The 19889-nt window shown below is 42.8% G+C and overlaps 1 protein-coding gene across 1 annotated transcript; it reads right to left on the reverse strand.

Moving 5' to 3' along the window:
* Positions 1 to 5131: 5131 nt before the first annotated feature.
* On the reverse strand, positions 5132 to 18831 carry LOC125527482 (apoptosis inhibitor 5-like protein API5). The gene is made up of 16 exons (XM_048691990.2): positions 18625 to 18831; positions 18380 to 18544; positions 17259 to 17355; positions 17115 to 17180; positions 15468 to 15547; positions 15323 to 15397; positions 15090 to 15239; positions 13211 to 13276; positions 13054 to 13119; positions 8946 to 9056; positions 8714 to 8800; positions 8529 to 8635; positions 7024 to 7138; positions 6753 to 6818; positions 5653 to 5747; positions 5132 to 5567 (listed from the first exon to the last, which is right to left on the reverse strand). The coding sequence occupies exons 1-16, from the start codon at positions 18709 to 18711 to the stop codon at positions 5384 to 5386; spliced, it is 1617 nt and encodes a 538-aa protein (XP_048547947.1). The 5' UTR covers positions 18712 to 18831; the 3' UTR covers positions 5132 to 5383.
* Positions 18832 to 19889: the final 1058 nt, after the last annotated feature.

A 19889-nucleotide genomic window follows, 5' to 3' on the forward strand; every position in this document is an offset into this window, starting at 1 on the left:
TACTTCAAGGACTGCTCCACCTGTTAGTATGTTTGCTCCTAGTTGGCAACCGACCATGTGTAACCCTAGATACCCCTGATGCCTATATAAGCCGGAGAGTTTAGTCCATAGGATAGAATCAAAATTACTAGCCTTAGGGTTTAGAACACAACATACTATCTCGAGGTAAATCATCTTATACTCGATACTCCATCATAAATATAATCAGAGCAGGGTGTAGTGATTTACCTCTTTGAGAGGGTCTGAACCTGGGTAAATATCGTGTCCCTTGTCTCCTATTCACCATCATTCCTATATCCATAGCTCAGGACCCCCTACCCGAGATCCATCGGTTTTAGTACCGACACAGGAGTACGTGCTCCTGCGTACAAAAAAGTTTTTTGAAATGTCAAAAGAAATCCAAATGAAAATTCTATGTGTTCATAGTCACATCCAAATGCTACCTACAAATTTTTAGACAAAAAGGTTAAGCATTTTGGCCTCTGAAAAAAAATCGAACACCAAATGTTACTCCTACATGTCACCTCAATTTTTTTTCACCGATGAAACATTGTTTGCTCCATTTCGCATGAATATTGTCAAGGATGCTTGCGACACTAAAGAGAACATCTAAAAAACAGAATTTTTTGAAAACATTTACTATTTTTTCAATTACTATTCACGCAGGAGCAAATGCTTCCGGGAGCCAAAACACCTCCCCTTTTTCTAAGGCAGCTTGTTGATTCATAAGAACAGATGTACAAACCAATGTAACTACATGTGAGAAAACGAGGTGGGATTATTTAATAGGCGGATGAACGCTTTTTTCTTTTTTCTACCGGAGCTACTTTGTGCAGCCTGGATGGGACGGCCCGTCTGGTCTGGATGCTTGGATCATGTATATATGTATTCTCTCTCTAGCCAAATTTGGAGGGTGCTAGTGGAAAGGCGAGACGTACTGAAATAGGGTGTGATCAAAAGAATTGGTAATGGGCAGGACACAAAAATATGGGAGGAGAATTGGATTCCAAGAGATGAAATGATGAGGCCATATGGGTGCATATCCACTAACCCGCCTCACTCGGTTTCAGAGTTGATAGATGTCACGACCGCAACCTGGAATGTATAGCGGCTTCAGGAGGTGTTTCTGTCCATCGATGTTACGGCCATTCTCAACATACCTCTCTGTACCAAGAACGTTCCTGACTTCTGGTCATGGAACTTTGGAAACAACATAATCTTTTTCGTTAGATCTGCCTGCAGAATGCTCATACAAATAGCGAAGGGAGGCTTGGTCAGAAAATACAGCAGGCTCGTCGTCAGTTGGTCGAGAAGCGGGATCATGGAAGCTTATGTGGAACATCAAAGTACTAGCAAAGGTATGCATGTTTCTCTGGCGATTGTCCAAACATTCCCTGCCAACGAAGGACGTCAGATCTCACAGTAACATGGCAGATTCAAGTGCATGCGGGTTGTGTGGGACTGAAGACTCTTGGCGACATTCCCTGCTGGAATGCTCGATGTCTAGGTGCATTTGGGTGCTAGTGGATGGAGAACTTGTTATCATCTCAGAGCGGCCACTGAACTGAGCACCAAAAATTGGTTGTTTATTGATGATAAACACACTTTCCCATGAAGTTTTTGTCAGACTTTCGGTGACCTTGTGGGCTATTTGGGAAGAAAGGAGAAAGGCCATTCACAACGGGATATTTCAAAGCCCTCATGCCACACATATTTTCATTGATCGTCTCATCTCAGATCTGGAAATCATAAAGGATCGGAAGCCAGGACCAACCAGTAGAATAGGACAACCACAGGCAATGCGGAAGGTTCGACCCAGGGCTCCGCCAGATGGTTTGCCAAAAATCCATGTCGACGCGGGCTCGTCCAATGCAAACCGAAGGGGGTCAGCAGCTGCGGTAGCAAGGGACCGGCAAGGAAACTACTTGGGCAATTCTTCTCTCGTCACCCTAGGCCTACATGATCTGGCAGTACTGGAGGCTATTGCATATCGTGAGGGGATAGTGTTGGTAGAAGAGGATCATCACAGCTTTGTTATCGTATGTGACTCCAAACGGGTAGTTTGTGATATTACAAACAGCAGCATAGGTTGCTACGGGCCTATCATCTCGAAGATTAAGTCTAGATTGGAAAAACTTTAATTGTATTTTCAGTTTTGAAGGACGAATGGCAGATGTAGAAGCTCATAGACTAACTAGGTTTTCGCTTTCTTTAGATAGGGGTCGTCACCTATGGCTGTGTACAACCCCATGACCAAGCTTGTATCCCACCAAGTGTGGACTTGGATGAATAAAAGTTTGGCTACGCCTCAAGAAAAAATTCTCCAAGTACAACATAAACATTAGGCTGGTGGTACGGCTATTGCGTGTTGGCCTGATGACAATGGTGTTGTGTTCAACTCATGTCTTTGACAAATTACTTTTATTACATGGATGGACCAAAAAATTAATAAGTATGCGAAGAGCCCAATAACAACACCAATCAATTTTTTAACAAAGTCATTATTAGTTTAAACAAGCGAGCATACCACCTCGTATATTATTTTGCAATGAATTTAGATTGTTATTTGTTGCAATATGTATGCAAATTGTGAACAAGAAATAGGGCTGCTGCAGGAAAAGCTGCTGAGATGTGGGGGGCTATTTAAGGTTACTGTTGAGATTAACATTCTTTCCCCAAAAAAATAACTCTTTGGTGCCATAAAATTCACTCTGGAAACTTTTCTATGCCTAATATACTGCTGCTGCAGGAAATGCTCTGCGACAGAACTACTATGTAGTTCATCAATCCACAACATCAAACTGGTGGAAATCAAAAGAAATGATGTGGAGACCATGCACATGCAAAGACAAAGGGCTACTGGGAGTTCTGACTCTATCGGCAATCGGCTCTAGATCGTCTAGACTGTTTTGCCTTTGTACTGCTCTCACTTTTCTATCTAATGAAAGAACGGCCTAGGCCCTTCGACAAAGGGCTACTGGGACGGAAATTGCGTTTGGCTCCCTGAGCTCAGCTGATGCAAGAGCTATAAGAGCATCTCCAGCCGCGCCCCCAATAGGCCCCCCCAGGCCACTTTTTCGGTGCCGGCGCCAAAAAAACGCCCCAGTCATGCTCCTAGGACGCCGAAAATCGCCGACTCGGCTCTTTTTTTCGCCCGGCGGTCACAGGCCGAACCCGGCGCACTGCGGGGCAATTGGGGGCTCCGGCGCAAGGGAAAAGCGCGGCTGGCCCACACTGTCAGGGGAAAAGTCAAGGTTTTCTTCCCCGACTCACTTCCCACCCTCCGCGCCCTCGGCCGCCACTAGCTATATCCCGGCGCCGCCCGCCACCCTTCACCGCTAGATAGCCATTCCCTGCCGAAAAAATAGCAGAGCTTCGCCGCGGCAGCCCCTCCAACAGCAGCTGGGCGTTTCCGGCCGCGGAGGGGCAGTTTAGCGGCGGGTACACGCCCATCGGGCGCAAGGTGTTCGGCGATTTGCCTGCCTCGGCGATGGACTCGGATGACGAGGAAATGCTCGCCGCGCTGCTGGAGGAGGAAGGCGAGGCCGACGTCCAGGAAGAAGAGCATCTCATGGTGCTCGCCGCCCTCGTCCAGCTGCTGACGAGCAATGAAAAGCCGCGGCGAGGTGGCTCGGCGCCGGGGCAGGTGAAAGCAAAGAACCGGCATCGTCTCGAAGGCTACTGCATGCTCTACTCTGACTACTTCGCCGATGCTCCACTTCACGGCGAAAAAAAAATTCGGCGCCGTTATCGGATGAGCCAAAATCTCTTCCTCAGGATTGTGAATTCCATTCAGGAGTTCGACAACTACTTCAAGTGCAAGATGGATTGCACCGGCGCCCTTGGATTCATCTCCATCCAAAAGTGCACGACAGCGATGAGGATACTTGCATACGGAGCTCCTGGTGATTCACTCGACGACTATGGGCGCATGGCCGAGTCCACCAGCATAGAGTGCTTCTACAAGTTCTGTCGGGCAGTGGTGACAGTGTTTGGACCGCAATACTTGAGAACACCCAATGGGAAGACACTGCTCGGATCCTAGCACAGAATGCAGCAAGAGGATTTCCTGGGATGCCTGGAAGCATCGACTGCATGCATTGGAAATGGAAGAATTGTCCATTTGCTTGGCAGGGGATGTACAAAGGCGCCAAAGGCGGTTGCAGTGTGGTACTTGAGGCGGTGGCCACACAGGACCTCTGGATTTGGCACTCCTTTGGTATGCCAGGAACTCACAATGACATCAATGTGTTGCAGTGCTCTCCTGTCTTTGCCAAGCTAGTTAAAGGTCATTCTCCTCCGGTGAACTTCAAGATCAATGGGCGGCACTACAACAAGGGGTACTATCTAGCTGATGGCATCTATCCGAGATGGTTGACATTTGTGAAGACGATCTCAAACCCTGTGCCAGGAGGCAAGAACGCCTGGTTTGCGAAGATTCATGAGGCTTGCGGGAAAGATGTCGAGCGGGCATTTGGTGTGCTCCAATCTCGATTTGCTGTTGTCCGGTACCCCGCTCAGACCTGGTCCAAAGATCAAATGTGGGAGATTATGACTTGCTGTGTCATCTTGCACAACATGATCATCGAGAGCGAGCAAGATCCAGTGTTTGACACTGAACTATACTATAGGCCGGGTCCTCTAGCCGAAGTTGATCACCAGCTACCGGTAATCTGGACTGCCTATCTCAGTATGCATCAGAAGATCCGAGATCCACAAGTGCAACATCAACTGCAGAAAGATCTGATTGAGCACCTATGAAGGCTCAAGAGGGACGACGTGTGATGAAATATGAGTTTTTATTTGTTAAACTATATAATTTGTATTGAACTATTTGTTGTTGTACTATTTTGTTGAAGTATTTGATTTTTCTGTGATGAAATATGTGATAAGAAAAAATTGTGTTGATAATTGAACGCCGAGACACGGCGAACCACGCCGAATATGGGCCTATTCCCCGGACCCTTTGTTCGCTGAAATGGGGCTAAAAAATGGGCCAATTTCGGCGTCTGGGGCGACGACTAGGCGCAAAACCATCCCCAGCGCCGATTGTATCGCCAGCTCGCCTCCAAGGGCGATTTTTATGCGTCCTAGGGGGCAACGGCCGGAGATGCTCTAATCAGCCGGGTGATTTGAAAAATAAATTCCTCAAATAAATATACTATGACTAAAATGTACCGTTCGGACCACCAAACAACAATCCGCAAACCAAGACGGTTAGGATCCTTTGTATGAGCTTTTGTGCTTCCCTTGTGCACCCAACAGTCACGCACCTTCCTGGTACAGAAAAGCTAACCCAGATAAACAGACTCTTGCCACTACTCTCGAATGGAAGGAGAAAACTGATCCCTTTCTCGCTTGGAATGTCAATTTCTGAAAGATCTCAGCGGTAGCCCCAACCTCTTCCTCGGCCTCCTCTGCCCCGCCCTCTTCCACTGCCTCTACCACCACCACGGGGTAACCCCTCAAAAGCTCTGTTCACAAGCTGATTGTGCATTCCTCCATCTCCTCGCCCCTTCTTGTTTAAAGGGGCATTCCCGTTACTAGCAGGCTGGGTCCTCTTCCCTCTGAAACATCAGCAAACTAGAATTGACTAAAAAGAAATGCAAATTAATCTGAATAAAATTCAACATTTGGTAGTGGACATCTAACCCAGCTGTTGAAGCTGCTGGTTTCTTTGGTTGTTCCATCCATGATAGAGTAATTTTCTTATCTCCAATGAATAACGGAGATATCCCATGCAATGGCTGAAATAAATAAAAAACAAATCGTCTCATTTAAATTTTAGATGTGAGCAAATAATAGGTTACACTAGTTTCTTCTGAAGCACATAGACAAATAATCAACAGTACACAAGAGCAATATGCTCGTTGACTTCATAGCAAATTTTAAGAAGCTAGTTACAGTTGTACAATTGCGTTTTAGACCTCAAACGCCAAGCAAGAAATTCCAACATGGCTTATATTTTGAAGCTAGAATAAGCTAATATGCCATCTTAAGCATATATAGGCTCTGTCGCATGGATAAAGGATTTTATGTTTAAGGGGCTTAGAAAATAATACAGATATGCTTGTGCATTTTAACACAATATTAAATATTATGTCGTTGGTTAACGGGCATATTCAACAAGGAGCCCAGAAGCGCCAGTGCATAGCGGACGGCTAAAGCGTGTCGATAATGTCAAGAGAGGTAGGGATAGACCAAACTTGACATGGACAGTGGTCAAGAGGGATCTGGAGGACTGGAGTATCACCGGAGAACTAGCCATGGACAGTGGTGCATGGAAGCTTGCTATCTATGTGCCAGAACAATGAGTTGGTTGCGAGGTTTCACCTCTGCCTACCCCAACTTGTTTGAGACTAAAGGCTTTGTTGTTGTTGTTGTTGTTTGGCTATGGTTTCTTTAATCTTCAGACAAAATTATGTATTCCCTACCAAACTATAAGACGTTTTTGTAGGCTAGTTTAGTACTGTTTATTACCCACACCCTCAGATTTTAGCCTTGCATCGTTACATTTAGTACTGCATTAATAAGTGAACAGAGGGAGTAAAAACTTGCTCAATATAAACAGGATTGCAGCAAATTGATGTTATTGCGGACATGAGTCAGCCAGGCCGGTGCACAAAACAGCAGCAAATGGCATGTCGATGCAAACAGAGATAGTGATGCAAGGTAACGAAGAACTAGTTACTAAGAATAGATGTTAGCTTGCAATCCTGCAGAAGTCTTCGTAAGTGAAACAAAGAAATTACCTGTGACATTGCCAATATATTATTATAGGACCGCATTGTCATCGTCGATTTTTGCTGATCCGCTTTCTGCAAAAGATATCACATCACTATCAATTGGCACTTTAGCAGGAACTGTAGACGACACATGTGATAAATCTGTGCCATGAAAAATGTTTAGGACAAATTGTGCAGATTATGACAATACAAGGTTCCTGCAGAAATATTATGATGCCGTAATAATGGTAGTATAACCGTTCCAATGGAACTAGTAAACCCAAGCATCTAAACTCACGATTTTAGTTTTCTCTTCTTCTGTCTTTGCTGAAGATATTGCCTTGTTGAAATCTGCCATTCCCTGGGTTAGTCTCTTCGAGGCTGCTCGAACCGTGTCTTCCGTTCCAGTTAACCTGTGCATTTGTAACCATCAGAAACACGCTAGCATGACAGAAATCATACTGGAGAAACAAATTTGTGCAAGATAACAATGGAACACATAAGCAGGGTGACAAAGCCAACTATGAAAGTAGACACAACATTTGTTCTACTATGCTAAAAGATTCTATCTAAAAAACTTAATGGGCAATCTGGGCATCATCATGTGACTGATCCGCACGAAAAGAAAATATATATCTCTATATATACCATATGAAAATATATTTCATGATGAATCTAATGGTATTGATCTGGTATTGTAAATGCTGATACAAAAATTATATAAACTTGATCAAAGTTTGTTTAACTTGACCAAATTTTATATGCACTATTTGGCAAGGAGGGAGTACTTAATAGTGGACATCTCTTAAAAGGAATCAAAATCAGATAAAGCGTTCTATGTACTAGACTTTATTTGGGCTTGCTTAAATTAAACTACAACAGAACCACAATGGAACTTCCAACTTGAAGGCTTTTACTATCAGGCATTGTTTTCAAGGCGTCCCTAAGGCGTCGCCTGACGCCTAGGCGTCAGGGCACCCCCAGGTTACAAGGCGTCGGCCTTGCCTTACGTGCATGCCTAAGGCGTCCGCCTTAGTCCATAGGGCGTCCAAGGCGTCCGCCTAGGCGCCATTCTTCCCGCCTTAGGCAAATGAAGACGCCTTAGAGAGGGCAGGGAGTTCAGGCGGGAAACAGAGCTCTGGGCGCGAAGAGAAGGGCGGGAAACAGAGTCTGGGTGCCAACAGTTAATAGCAGGGGGAGAGAGAGCCCTAACCAGTTTCAGTTTTCCCCCAACCCCATCTCTGGGGCTGGATCTGAGCTTCTCCCCCTCCTCTCCAGCAACTTCTCCCCCTCCTCTCCGGCTGCTTCTCCCCTTCCTCTCCAGCAGATCCGCCTCCCCCTCCTCTCGTGCAGTTCCTCCTCTCCAGGAGAGCAGGCAGCAGCAAGCAACCATCACCTCTCCTGCAGTTGCCTACCAAATTCTGCTCAATTCTACTTCTTAGAACTCTCTAAGGCGTCGCCTTGCCTTATGCCTTAGCGCTTAGGCAGTGAGCCCCCCCCCCCCCCCAAGCGCTTTGCCTTGCCTTACCGCCTTAAAAACACTGCTCTCGGGGCATATTCTTAAGAGTTTAACTCAGTTTATAGTAAAGAAGTGGCCAGTACAGCAAATGAAACAAAGCCAAACAATTTAATCTAAGAATGACATGTGAGGAGATGGTGAGACATGGAATTGAAGCATGTGAATATGATGGTAACTTACTAGTAGACTTCTTTGCTTAAGAACAGATTTTTGAAGAATGCAAATACAAATAAAATAAATCATCAACATCAATTAATTATTGTACCATATATATAGCAAGGTACCTCTCAATAAAATCTTTGTAATGTTCTGAGAAATCCTCTCCAAGTCTATCTGATGGCTGTCCAGTAACGATCTTGTAACCACAGAGACTGTTTGTTGTGTTTGGTGTCTATATTACACATTAGGTCAGCACAAGGTCATGAAGAAACTGACATGAATCATAGTAGAAACATTTCATTTATCTAACCTTATGAGCCAAATGGTGAAAAGTGTATAGCAAGCACTCGACATAATTGTGATTAATATCATCTACCTTCTTCCCAGGCATATACTTCTGCAAAACAACAATTGAGATCAACATAGAAATTTTAATCCTGTATTCACTGTAAATGAGAAACCCATGAACATCTTTGAGCATACAAAATAAACCTTGCAAATTGGGCTTTAGAAACATTAGCAGAAATAAGAAATGTATAAACCTTGAGCAACTGAACAATGGATGGAAGCAGCTGGCGTGAATCTTGTGCTGCAGCATATGGCGAGCTAGCAGCAACTGTCTTAAGTAAATCCAGTTTCTTCTCCTCCGGAATCTAAAAATGGTAAAAACGAACACTTGATGCTGAAACACGCAAGAGCAGAAATAGTTTCAAAAGGAAAAACACTCCAGATGATGCAGGATACTGACAAAGCAACGACAAAAAATCATAACTAGAAACTTGAACAGCATTGTAAAATTCGCCTGTTGTGAACGCACGGCCCTTGTTAAGAGACTAAGCAATGATGAGCAAGGGTCCTTTTGGTTGAGCTTTTCCAACCAACTTCAGCAGTTAAAAAGCTGGAAGCCAACCAAACGTTGTCTCCCCACGGCACAATCTGCAAACACAACAACTTCTCGTATGTGTATTTTCTGCAGCTGCTGAGGCCAATCAACTGGCGAAAAGTTTACCCACCTGTCGCCGGTATGTCAACCCTAATTCAGTTCCATCACACACACACACACCCCACCCCACCCCCGCGCGTGCGATTCGTCTCCTCCCCAAACGAGAGGTCCTGAATTAGGGTTGCTCCCGTCCCCTAGCTCCGCACCATGAGCCTCCCCTCGCGCTGCACCTCCATGGCTCCATCCGGCCTGCACCGCCACCCAGAGCACAGCTGCGCCGCCGCATCATTCCACAGCAACAATGTAGCTCCCCTCCCTCTTCCTTCTTTTTTCTCCTCATTTTTTGGTATTGAGTACATCCCTCAGCTAGTTGATTGGATATTGTGAGCATATATCATTGAGTGCATGTTTATGATCACATGTGAATGGAGTTTGCTTGCTAGTTTTTCCCATGTAATCTGTTATGTGTTCCAGATGCCAGGGAGGTGGGCAGCGAGAGAGTGGCCTTGAGGGCACTCTAGCAGATTCATGGCCATATAGTGTAAGTTGATTACAGTCAACAAGAACTAGGTGGATGTTTATAATTTTGGAACTTGGAAGTGTTTGTTTACTGGTTGAACAATGGGGTTGGTATAAAATTCCGAGCAAATGTGTATCAAAAGATGGACTTCGTCATCTGGCAGATGTGTGTAATGTTTCAAAAGAGTTTAACACAGTGGCTCATTTCTTGTTGTGCTGATGTAATGTAACAATGTGACCCAGCAAAAATATTTTGGTGTGTTCTTTCTCGAAAAAAATACATTTCTTAAGAAAAAACACAAGTTAAAACATGCATTTGTTGGAGAAAATTCCGACATGATATCTCCATGTCTTTTACAATAATAAACGGCATCACTCTCTATTTATATTTTTTATAATTTGCAACATTATAAATAGTTGTTCAAATAAATCATCTGTAGTGTCAACCAGTGTACAAATTGTTGCCTTACGGTCTATTAAAGCATATATAAACAATCTTTCAAGACTCACAGGCATTACAAACAATTCCTTCCAAATCTACAGTTTCACAACTGTTTCAATGAAACTTTCAGCTTTCCCACAGTTCTCAATTCACAGCAGCTTTCTCACAGCTAATTGTAGACTTTTCAGAATCCACACCTCAACCAAACACACCTCGAGCCGACGGACCCTTCAAGGTGCTAGAATAATGCCTCCAAGATCGACATCCCACGCAACAAAGTACAGCATGAGTGACATCTTCAGCGTCACGGACCTATCTCCATTCCATGGTGATGAGGATTTTGATCCGAGGTCGGATCTTTCCCAAGGTGGGAGATGATGTGGAGCATCCCAAGGTCATCCCCGTGGACCCACCTTCGTCTCCCCAAGTGCCAAGTGGACCTATGACACATGCACGTGCAAGAGCTCTTAAGACCGAGGTAACATCTCTCCTCTCGCAGTTCCTTTTCGAAACAGACAAGACATGGCTACTACCTCAAACGGAGACACTTTGCATACTCAGTTACCAAGAAACTAGCCATGGACAAGCTAAGGAGTAAGGCCGAGCGAAGGGAGAAGAGGAACGTGAAGACGGAGAAGAAAACGAGCAAGTCAGGAGCTGCCCGGATGATCCAGACCAAGTCCCGGACGATCCGGCTACCGCGCACCAAGACTACAGCAGCCTCCTCGACGAAGCCGAATCATCCGGACCAGCTCCCGGATAATCTGGACAAAGCCGAACATCCGGACCAGCCGCTGCTTCCACGACACGTCCGGACGATCCGGACGGTCACCCGAATCATCCGGCCACCTGAAGCCTGGATCATCTAGACCTTGCCTGCGTGCATGACTTGGGCCGAAGCCCGTGTAACTCCACCTACGCCTAGACTATATATACTCCAACTCCGCCCACGTTTTAGGGTTAGCATTGTGATAGCTCAACGTTGAGATTGATCCTTGCTCATCCACTTATCCCTACTCCTTTGGAGACCGAGACCTCCTAAAGAAGATCTCCCAAGTGGATTCAAGACCCCTCTTGATGGAAGGATCCCCTAGTGGATTCAAGACCTCTTTCCTCACGGATTGGCATGAACTAGCTACCGTGTATCCTCCCTTGTTGACTTTGGATCTTGTATCTCCCCTTTGCTTATGTGGATTTAGCACATGTATGATTGGATCTCGTTGATTTGAGTATTTTCCTCTCTAGTGTTCATCGTGTTCTTTGGGAAATCCCCTCCATTTCGTGAAAGATCGGCCATTAGGGTTCCACCCTACATCAATAGGTCACGCACAAGAGAGCACCCACACCAGACACCACCTGTGAGAGAAGCCTGGAAGCGGAGACGGAAGTGCAAGACAAAGGAAGACTTGAACAGCAGTATAACCGGTCCAACCTAGCAAGCATAACCGGTTCAAATCTGATAGCTCCTGGAAGAAGTCCCGGCACAAGTCCTAGTGTAATCGGCCAACGCCCGAACCTCCCAGGAAGTACTGGTGTAACCTTACACCGGCCTCCTGACGACTGTGCCGCCGATTGCCTCGACGACCCCGCGCCTTGCCCAACGACAGGTTATATCGGCCAAATAGGCCTAATAATACAGGGCGCGCAGCTTTGGGACCACCAACCCATGTACCTCCCTATGTGGGATTCCTCCTACATGGAGATGACTTCCCTAGTGGAGATCAAGGCCTCCTCTTGAGGGGAAGATTCTTCCCAAGGTATTCAAGACCTCCTTGTCTTAGGACTTGGGAAAGAAATGCACATCTTGTTCTTGCTTCTCCCTTGGATTTGCAAGAAACAACGTGAACTGTGTGGTGTGGGTCTGCGGTTACAAAAGGGTGTTACCTTGTCATCACTAGTTATCCATGTGTTTTCCCTTGATTTCCTTGTGATTCCTCGTGTTCTTCCTCAAATCTACCTCTGGTTCGTGAAGGTCGGGCCACCCAACGGCTTGCCCCATATCAACAACCCTTTGGTGGGGATGGGTGTTAGTTACACTAAGCAATGGTCATTTCGTGCAGTTTTCTAGAAATGTATATTCCAAACAAAACCAAAAATATAACAAAACAAAAGGGCACAAAAGACAGGTACTCCCTCCAATCCATATTGCTTGTCTTAGATTAGTCTAGATATAGATGTATGTAAACACGTTTTAGAGGGAGTATCAATCTCAATTAAAATTATCATGAATTGCTGAGCTTAATCAGCACAGAAAGTACACTATACTGCAAGATGTTGTCACAAAATGATCAAAAAAACATGACTATCAAGATGATACGCTAATAATGAGACACAAATGTTCCTGTAGCCATGGAGGCATTCGGTCGTCACTAATTTACTACTCCCTCCGTTCCAGAATATAAGCTGTATAGGTTTCCGTGCAAGTCAACCATCTGAATGTTTGACCAAGATTATAGAATAAAATAACATCTACAATACCTCGTAGATAAAATATGGAACTACTTTTCATGATGGATCAAATGATATAAATTTCGTATTGTGAATGTTGATATATTTTTCTAAAAACTAGGTCAAATTTGCACTCGTTTGACTTCTCAAAAAACAAATACACCTTATATAAAGGAACGGAGGGAGTATATACCAACATAAAAAGTATAGCACAAATTTGCCCTAATAAGAACAAAGTGTTCTTTTGCTTCTTCCTATACGAAGCAGAGGATGCAAGGTACAAGATGAAGCAATTTACCTTATCGAAAACTGGAACGATTTGCTTAGCAAAATAGTTGAGAAACTTGCTGCTTGATGCACCTCTCTGAAGAAAGCAAAGAACACCAATATATGATTCAATGCTCAACAATAATAACATAAATGACTTAATTATTGTTCGACTGAATGGGCCATACCGTGAAGATAGGAAGAGCCATATAGATGCATGAGGTCCACCTCTCTATATGATCGATATCAGAAACCTGAAAGAGAAGTAATCCTAAGCAAAATCCACAACCTCAAAACAAAGGTACTTTAGAAACGAACTTCAAACTTAAGAACTTGCAACTACTAACAACAAAGGATAAACAGGAAACTAATAATAATAAGTAGCAACATATGGAAAGGTCACGATTGTGCAACATCAATATGCACCTTTGTTACTCACCCCTAACCCAGAAAATGAAATGCACAAAGCAAGAATTGCTACACCAAGGATACTTCTGTTGAAGTATATGTGGATTGCCCAACCTTCTCGATCAGTTCAGACTTTTGGTTCATGTATCTTGTATGAAACTTAATGTGGTATCAGTGCCAAGAGGTCTTGGTTCAAGTCTCTGCTTTCGCAAATTAAATAGAAAAGATTGTGTGCCCTCTTTCTGTCCATACTTAGGCCTTATCAAGCAGCGCGTGAGAGAGGGTGTTGAAGGACATGTGGATTGCCCGGCCTTCTTCATCAGTTCGGACTTTTGGTTCTCCTAATTGGTTCTCCATCAGGTATTCCATGCTCAATGTGAGTCACATGACACATGCTGGGAGCTCAGCCTCAAGGATATTAAGATATGATGTATTTGCAGGCTGACTCTGCTAGATTTAAGACACAAAACAATGATACACTCTGTTGTATGCAACTAGAACAGTCTTTAGATACTATTATTATTTGAAGGATTGCATTCCTTAGATTTCTGAATTATTTCAGTTTAGTGCAATGTTGGCTTCCAAAACTTGTTACATGGAAAACTACCAGTTTTGGCCATAATGAGGTTTTGTGAATGAATTGACACGTGTGTTGCACGTGCGCGGTTACTAGTATCAATTTATGTGCAAACGGATACCAAATGAAATGTCTGGAATAGAATTGTTTTCATCTTCAGGACAGTAGTGATCTCGGCTTGGGAATTCAGTAGGCCCACACTCATCTTGAACTATAAATTAGCAAAGCTTGGGCCTATTATGCAATTTGGAGGTAAGTCAAGCCATTATACAGAAAGGCACGCAAAAAAAGTGGTGCTTTAATTCATGTTATCAAATATAGCCACCTCGCATCAAAGGAAACAACAAATTTATTATGTCTAGAGATATTTTGCACCACCTCAAAATTGTAAAACAAATCACCTAGCACTTACAACTTCCAACAAATTACATGCCACGCCCACAAGTCTTTGCCAGCTTATTTTTAGTATACACATTTTTAGGAGGCTTGTATTACCAGTAAAGTCTAGAAGTCAGGCTATTTTACCAACCGATACGACACCATTACTATATTCACCCGAATGGCCATGTTCAAATACCTCCCTTTTGTGCCCTTTCATCCCCTCATCCACTGCCCTAAAGCAAAGAGTCTTATAACTATCATAACATCTACCAACAGTGACCAGCCGATGCTACAGATGGTCTGCTAAATGGATAAATTTGGCATGCATGTTATACCTTTTTTTATGAATGTGCGCGGAACACAAGTTTACTCCATGATTACCGAAAAATACCACCTTCTGGCACCGATGTATAATGATGCTCGCTAACTTCAATTAGTGATACCAATTATTTGTGTAGGCTGCTGACTAACCCAGAGCAATTGTGCTTTTAATTCTTTATCTAGACTAGCTCTAAGGTTCACATGATCGAATTACAAGAAGTTTGACAGACAACACAAAATACGGCATTAAATAAAGGCTGGGTCCAAGCCAAGCCAACTCCCAAAATGTCCTTTTGTCAATGACTGCACCCGAATTTTCTGGTATTTTAATATGCACACATATAAATTTTATTCCTAGAATGTTGAAATAGCATACTTACATCAAACTGCGCATCAAGATCAGCTTGTGCTTGAATGATTTCAATTAATTCTTGAAAGGATTCTCGAGGAGCAGTATCCCCAAATATGCTCAAACTCCGCAGAAAATCCATGAATAATTTAAATTCCAGCCCAGTAACATCTTGTACACTCTAAATCATACATTTTTTGTTAAAAGTGTGTCAGAAATATACAGGAATTAAATAAACAAAAAAATGGTAGCTCTAGTACATACTTTCTTTATCAAATCAGTTATATATCTTTCCATTTCTGCTTGAGGCTTTAGTAGCTCTGCTTTGACAGGAAAAACCTGAAAATTTTAACTCTATCAATACTCAGAAAATAAGGTTGATAGCCTAGAGCATGTGCAATCTATGTACCTTGTCTCGGAGGAAACAAATAATCTTTTCACGGATCTCTGATCCTGACTCCACGTGCTTAAATAAAGGCTGCAACGAATCTACACCAAAGACAGTAAAAGCAACTATAAGATCTTGATGAAGTTAAAAGCATATATGTTAACCTCTACATCCAGTTTACATGACATTATACTCTTTGCACAATGAACAAAAAAATGTGATCAAAAGACAATAGTAGCCCTCATAGTAGACCAGGGCAACCTTGTTAGTAACTACAGTCCAAAGAGATGATGGCAAAAAAAACTCAGACGCTAGTTCAACAATCATTCTGGAACATTACTTATATAGTTTTACTCCAGTATCATCCAAAGGTTAAGTCAAAAAAATCCTGATTACTCTTAACAGAATTAATGATAGGAACATGTGGGCTGTGGCTGGTTTCACCGAAGAAAAGATGAAACTGTGTCTTCTTGTTATTTTATGTATATGGGAAATGTGGAATAGTTGAGTGTTTACTAGCTTCATGCTTTTCCAAATAGATGCTAAGCAGAATCCTGACTAGCAACAAGTCAATAAAAATGAAGGTGAAGAAACAGAAGAGGTAAATGGTGTAACGAGTAATACAAAAAGGACATTTGCAGCCCATCAAAGTGAACACTACCAGCAAGAAAGATATTACAAGCTTCTATAACAAAGAAATTACAAGTTGGTGTTACTCATCATCAATATAATGGAACTCACAGGTTGAATTAAGACAAAACATCAGCACAGCACGCTATTAAAAGTTCAACATTTGCTGAACAGAACTCACAATTTTAGTAAGAATCAAAAAGGATGTGCGATATACTGTGGCTAAAAGTATTTCTAACAGGAAAATACATATCAAGTGCTATTCAGATAATATGTCAACTGCGCCACGCAGAGTTTTCTAATACATAAAGAACACTTACCTGATGTGTCAAAATGCATATGCGGTATAGAGTTAGATGCTGTGCCATATATGATAAACTAACAGGAGAGCAAAGATTAAAATCGCTCCCCTGATTATGCCATTTATTGAGTATTGCGCAAAATATAGCTACTACAAACAACAGAAGAATAGAAGTGACCGAACAGCATAGGAAATGGTGGGCCCACCAATAATCCTTATGCATATGGACCTGCCTTGAATTTAAACCCCGTAATCTAGAACACCTTGAAGTGATGAAAGTGGATTCTGCCCAGCGTCCTACCCATGTCTCTTGTGATATATAAGAAAAGGTCAAGAAAGTGCAGAAGTTCATATGCACATCAATAAATAGAGCAGTAGAGCACCACTCAATAAACATAATACTACAGGATCCATTTTTCTAGGTTTCTAGAGTTTGTGTGAAGGTCCAGTAAATTGCCAATTGGGTTAATCTGGTAAAATAAACATCATCAATAGTTGAAAAGCAAGAAATTCGTCATATAAGGTTGTTAACTCTAGGCTTGGCATCAATTTACACAACTTATTTTAGTTTTAGGATTAGGACAATGATAAAATCAATTTTCTACTCCGAAAGTCCACATTCCCAAAGAAAATGATGGCAGAAATTTTCAGCACAGGCCCGGTAATCAAACACCAGGATGCATATCAAAGTACTCCGAAAGCTGTAAGCAAACAACAGATGAGGATAGGACTCTTACTTTTAACATCTTGTCGTATAAGGGACATGAGTGCTTTATGAACAGCATCACGCTCCACATTTTCCTCTGAAATGCAAGAAAGAACTTGAGAAGCATAGCCACATTTGACATTCGAGCTGAGAAAAGATAGGAGAAAAGCTGTACCACTTGTAAGGAGCTGACCAAGAATATCTGCAATTTTTGAGATGAACTCTGCATCTTTGCCAAGAAGCGGAAACCCACGAATAGCTTGTATTCTGATCTGTAAGTACATTTAATGATGAGAGTTATTCATGTGGATAACATACAACCTTATGATGAATAAATTCATGTTGTTCTAAAGTGAACATAATAACAGCAGCCTTTTGACAAATGAAAACCATTCAGAGGTAAACAGATAAAGCATTTTGTATCTTTCACACATTTATCAGAAAATTGTGAAACCGTAGCTATCCAAAAACTATTATAATCTTGGATATAGCCTGATGTTAATAAGGTGCAACCATCAACAAAGAACTGGTATAGGGCGAACAGAGACATCACAGACCCCACTGACATTGTATACCCACATTTATAATGAAAATAGTTCTTGTACGATCACTTCACTGAACAATAATTAGACATCAGCATTGGTAGAAAATATTCACTGTGCCATGTGACGATGTACATCTAATGCTCACTCACATTTCCGCAGGTACAGACTTTGTTTAAGGTGCAGGTATTGTTTTGATGATTTGATCCCATTGTAGCTATTGTTTTGATGATTTGATCCCGTTGTAGCTATTAGCAAGACGAGAATCAAAGCAATGTTTGATTACACTGAGCCTTCTGCTTAATAAAGCATTAACAGATCAGCTCTGCTGGTTAAGGATCAATGCAAGGCTAGGGGGAGGGGGGGCGTAAGGTTCTAAAAAAATGCCTGAATGTGTAACTATTCTAGATTTCTCAACGGGTGATTGTCTTTGACACAAAGAAGTGACTTTAAAATGGCACTCTCGGTACATGTCTCCTCGGAGCACAGCTAGGAATATCAGCAACAGAAAAGCATGGAGCAAGCAGAAGGGGAGGGAAATTTTATAGGAACCAATACCAGTCACAAACTGAGTTAAACCACAGACAAGCTTCCAACATAAATTTCTAGTTTCCAGCGAGTCCAATCTGAATCCTAGACCAATTTAACACAAAAAGGAAATGCTAGTGTTCATCGTCCTTCAACCTATGCGTCCACCAATGCCGAGCTACTTATTAACATCAACTACGAAGAGAGTGACAGAGAGAATACAAACCGCGAGCTCTTCCATCTCAACGAGGTCGAACATTGCTTCCATGGCGAAGGTACCGAGGGCTGGGAAACTCCGGAAGTAACGGGGGATGAGCTGTGCCGCCAGCTGCTTCGCTTTAACGTTTTGCCCCTTCACCGACGCTATGATCGCCTCATAGTCCGCCGCGTGCTGCAAGACCAAAAACCCGTCAGAACCCTAGACCGAAGGAGCCCTGGGGAATGGATCGGTTGCACAGGAGAGAAGCACACCTGGGACTTGTCCTTGGCTGAGGAAAGTCGGTCGCCGAGCTCGTAGAGCCGCTCGACCTCGGCAGCGTCGGCGTTGGCGGTTGCCATGGGAGGGGGCGAAGACGGGGAGTGGTGGATTTGGGTGTTAGGGTTCCGGTTACGAAGGGGTTAGAGGAAGAGAAAAGAGATGGTCTCGCGGTAGCGAAGGGGATAAAAGACGGGCTCGCAGCCCCGGTGAGTTTTTGGGTCATAGGGCAACTCGAACGCTCCATACACATCAACAAATCGCCCTTGTCGCCAACCAACATGGTTTGATGGTCACAGCGAATGAAATCCTGATGTTCGTATTTATCTATATGTATATTTATTTATTTTTTTACATCAGTACAGACACAAGCGTTCATATACACGCACATATACTCATCCCTATGAACACACACACGCACACCCTATCCCTATGAGCACCTCCGAGAGACTGAGCCGGCATATCATCTTGAGATTTTCGAAGTCACCGTAGGCGCCTCGTCGTCGACGGGAACGTCTCCTCCCACTGAAAGCGCATCGTCGGAAATCCTGAAATAAATTCAGGAATAATGCGAGCACCAGGATTTGAACCTTGGTGGGCTGGGGATACCACTGTCCACCTAACCAACTCAACCATATGTTGATTCGCATATGTATATCTATATCTATATCTATATCGTCAATATAAAAAGATCCAATTCGACCATCAAATCATCTATATCTATATCAATATAAAAAGACCCAAATCGACAGATCCAAACCATCTCGACCGTCAAATCATATTATCTAGCGGTTCAAATCGCTCCAATGTTGAGCATCAAATACGTTTAACGCTCTAATTACCCAACACTGCCATTGTTATAAACATATTTTGACTCAACGCTATCCCTTGAAATCTGTCATGTGATTAATATTCTACCATTCCAGCGAAAAAATAATTGATATCTTACCAAATACCAACGTGCAACAGATATATCTTACCTAATATAATATGTAATTAATATTCTACCTAATATAAACATGCATTGCACATACATTATTACTAGTGTTATCTAGTGGTTCAAATCACTCCAATGTTGAGCACCAAACATGTTTAACGCTCTAATTACACACCACTATCATTGGTTATAAACACGTTTTGACTCAATGTTATCCCTTGAAATCTGTCATTAATATCCTACCATTTCTATGAAAAAGTAATTCATATCTTACCAAATAGTGTAACAGATATATTTTACCTAATATAACGTGTAACTAATATC

Source organism: Triticum urartu, chromosome 6A (assembly GCF_056163025.1).
Source record: "Triticum urartu cultivar PI428250 chromosome 6A, HENAU_Tu73, whole genome shotgun sequence".
Lineage (NCBI taxonomy): Eukaryota > Viridiplantae > Streptophyta > Magnoliopsida > Poales > Poaceae > Triticum > Triticum urartu.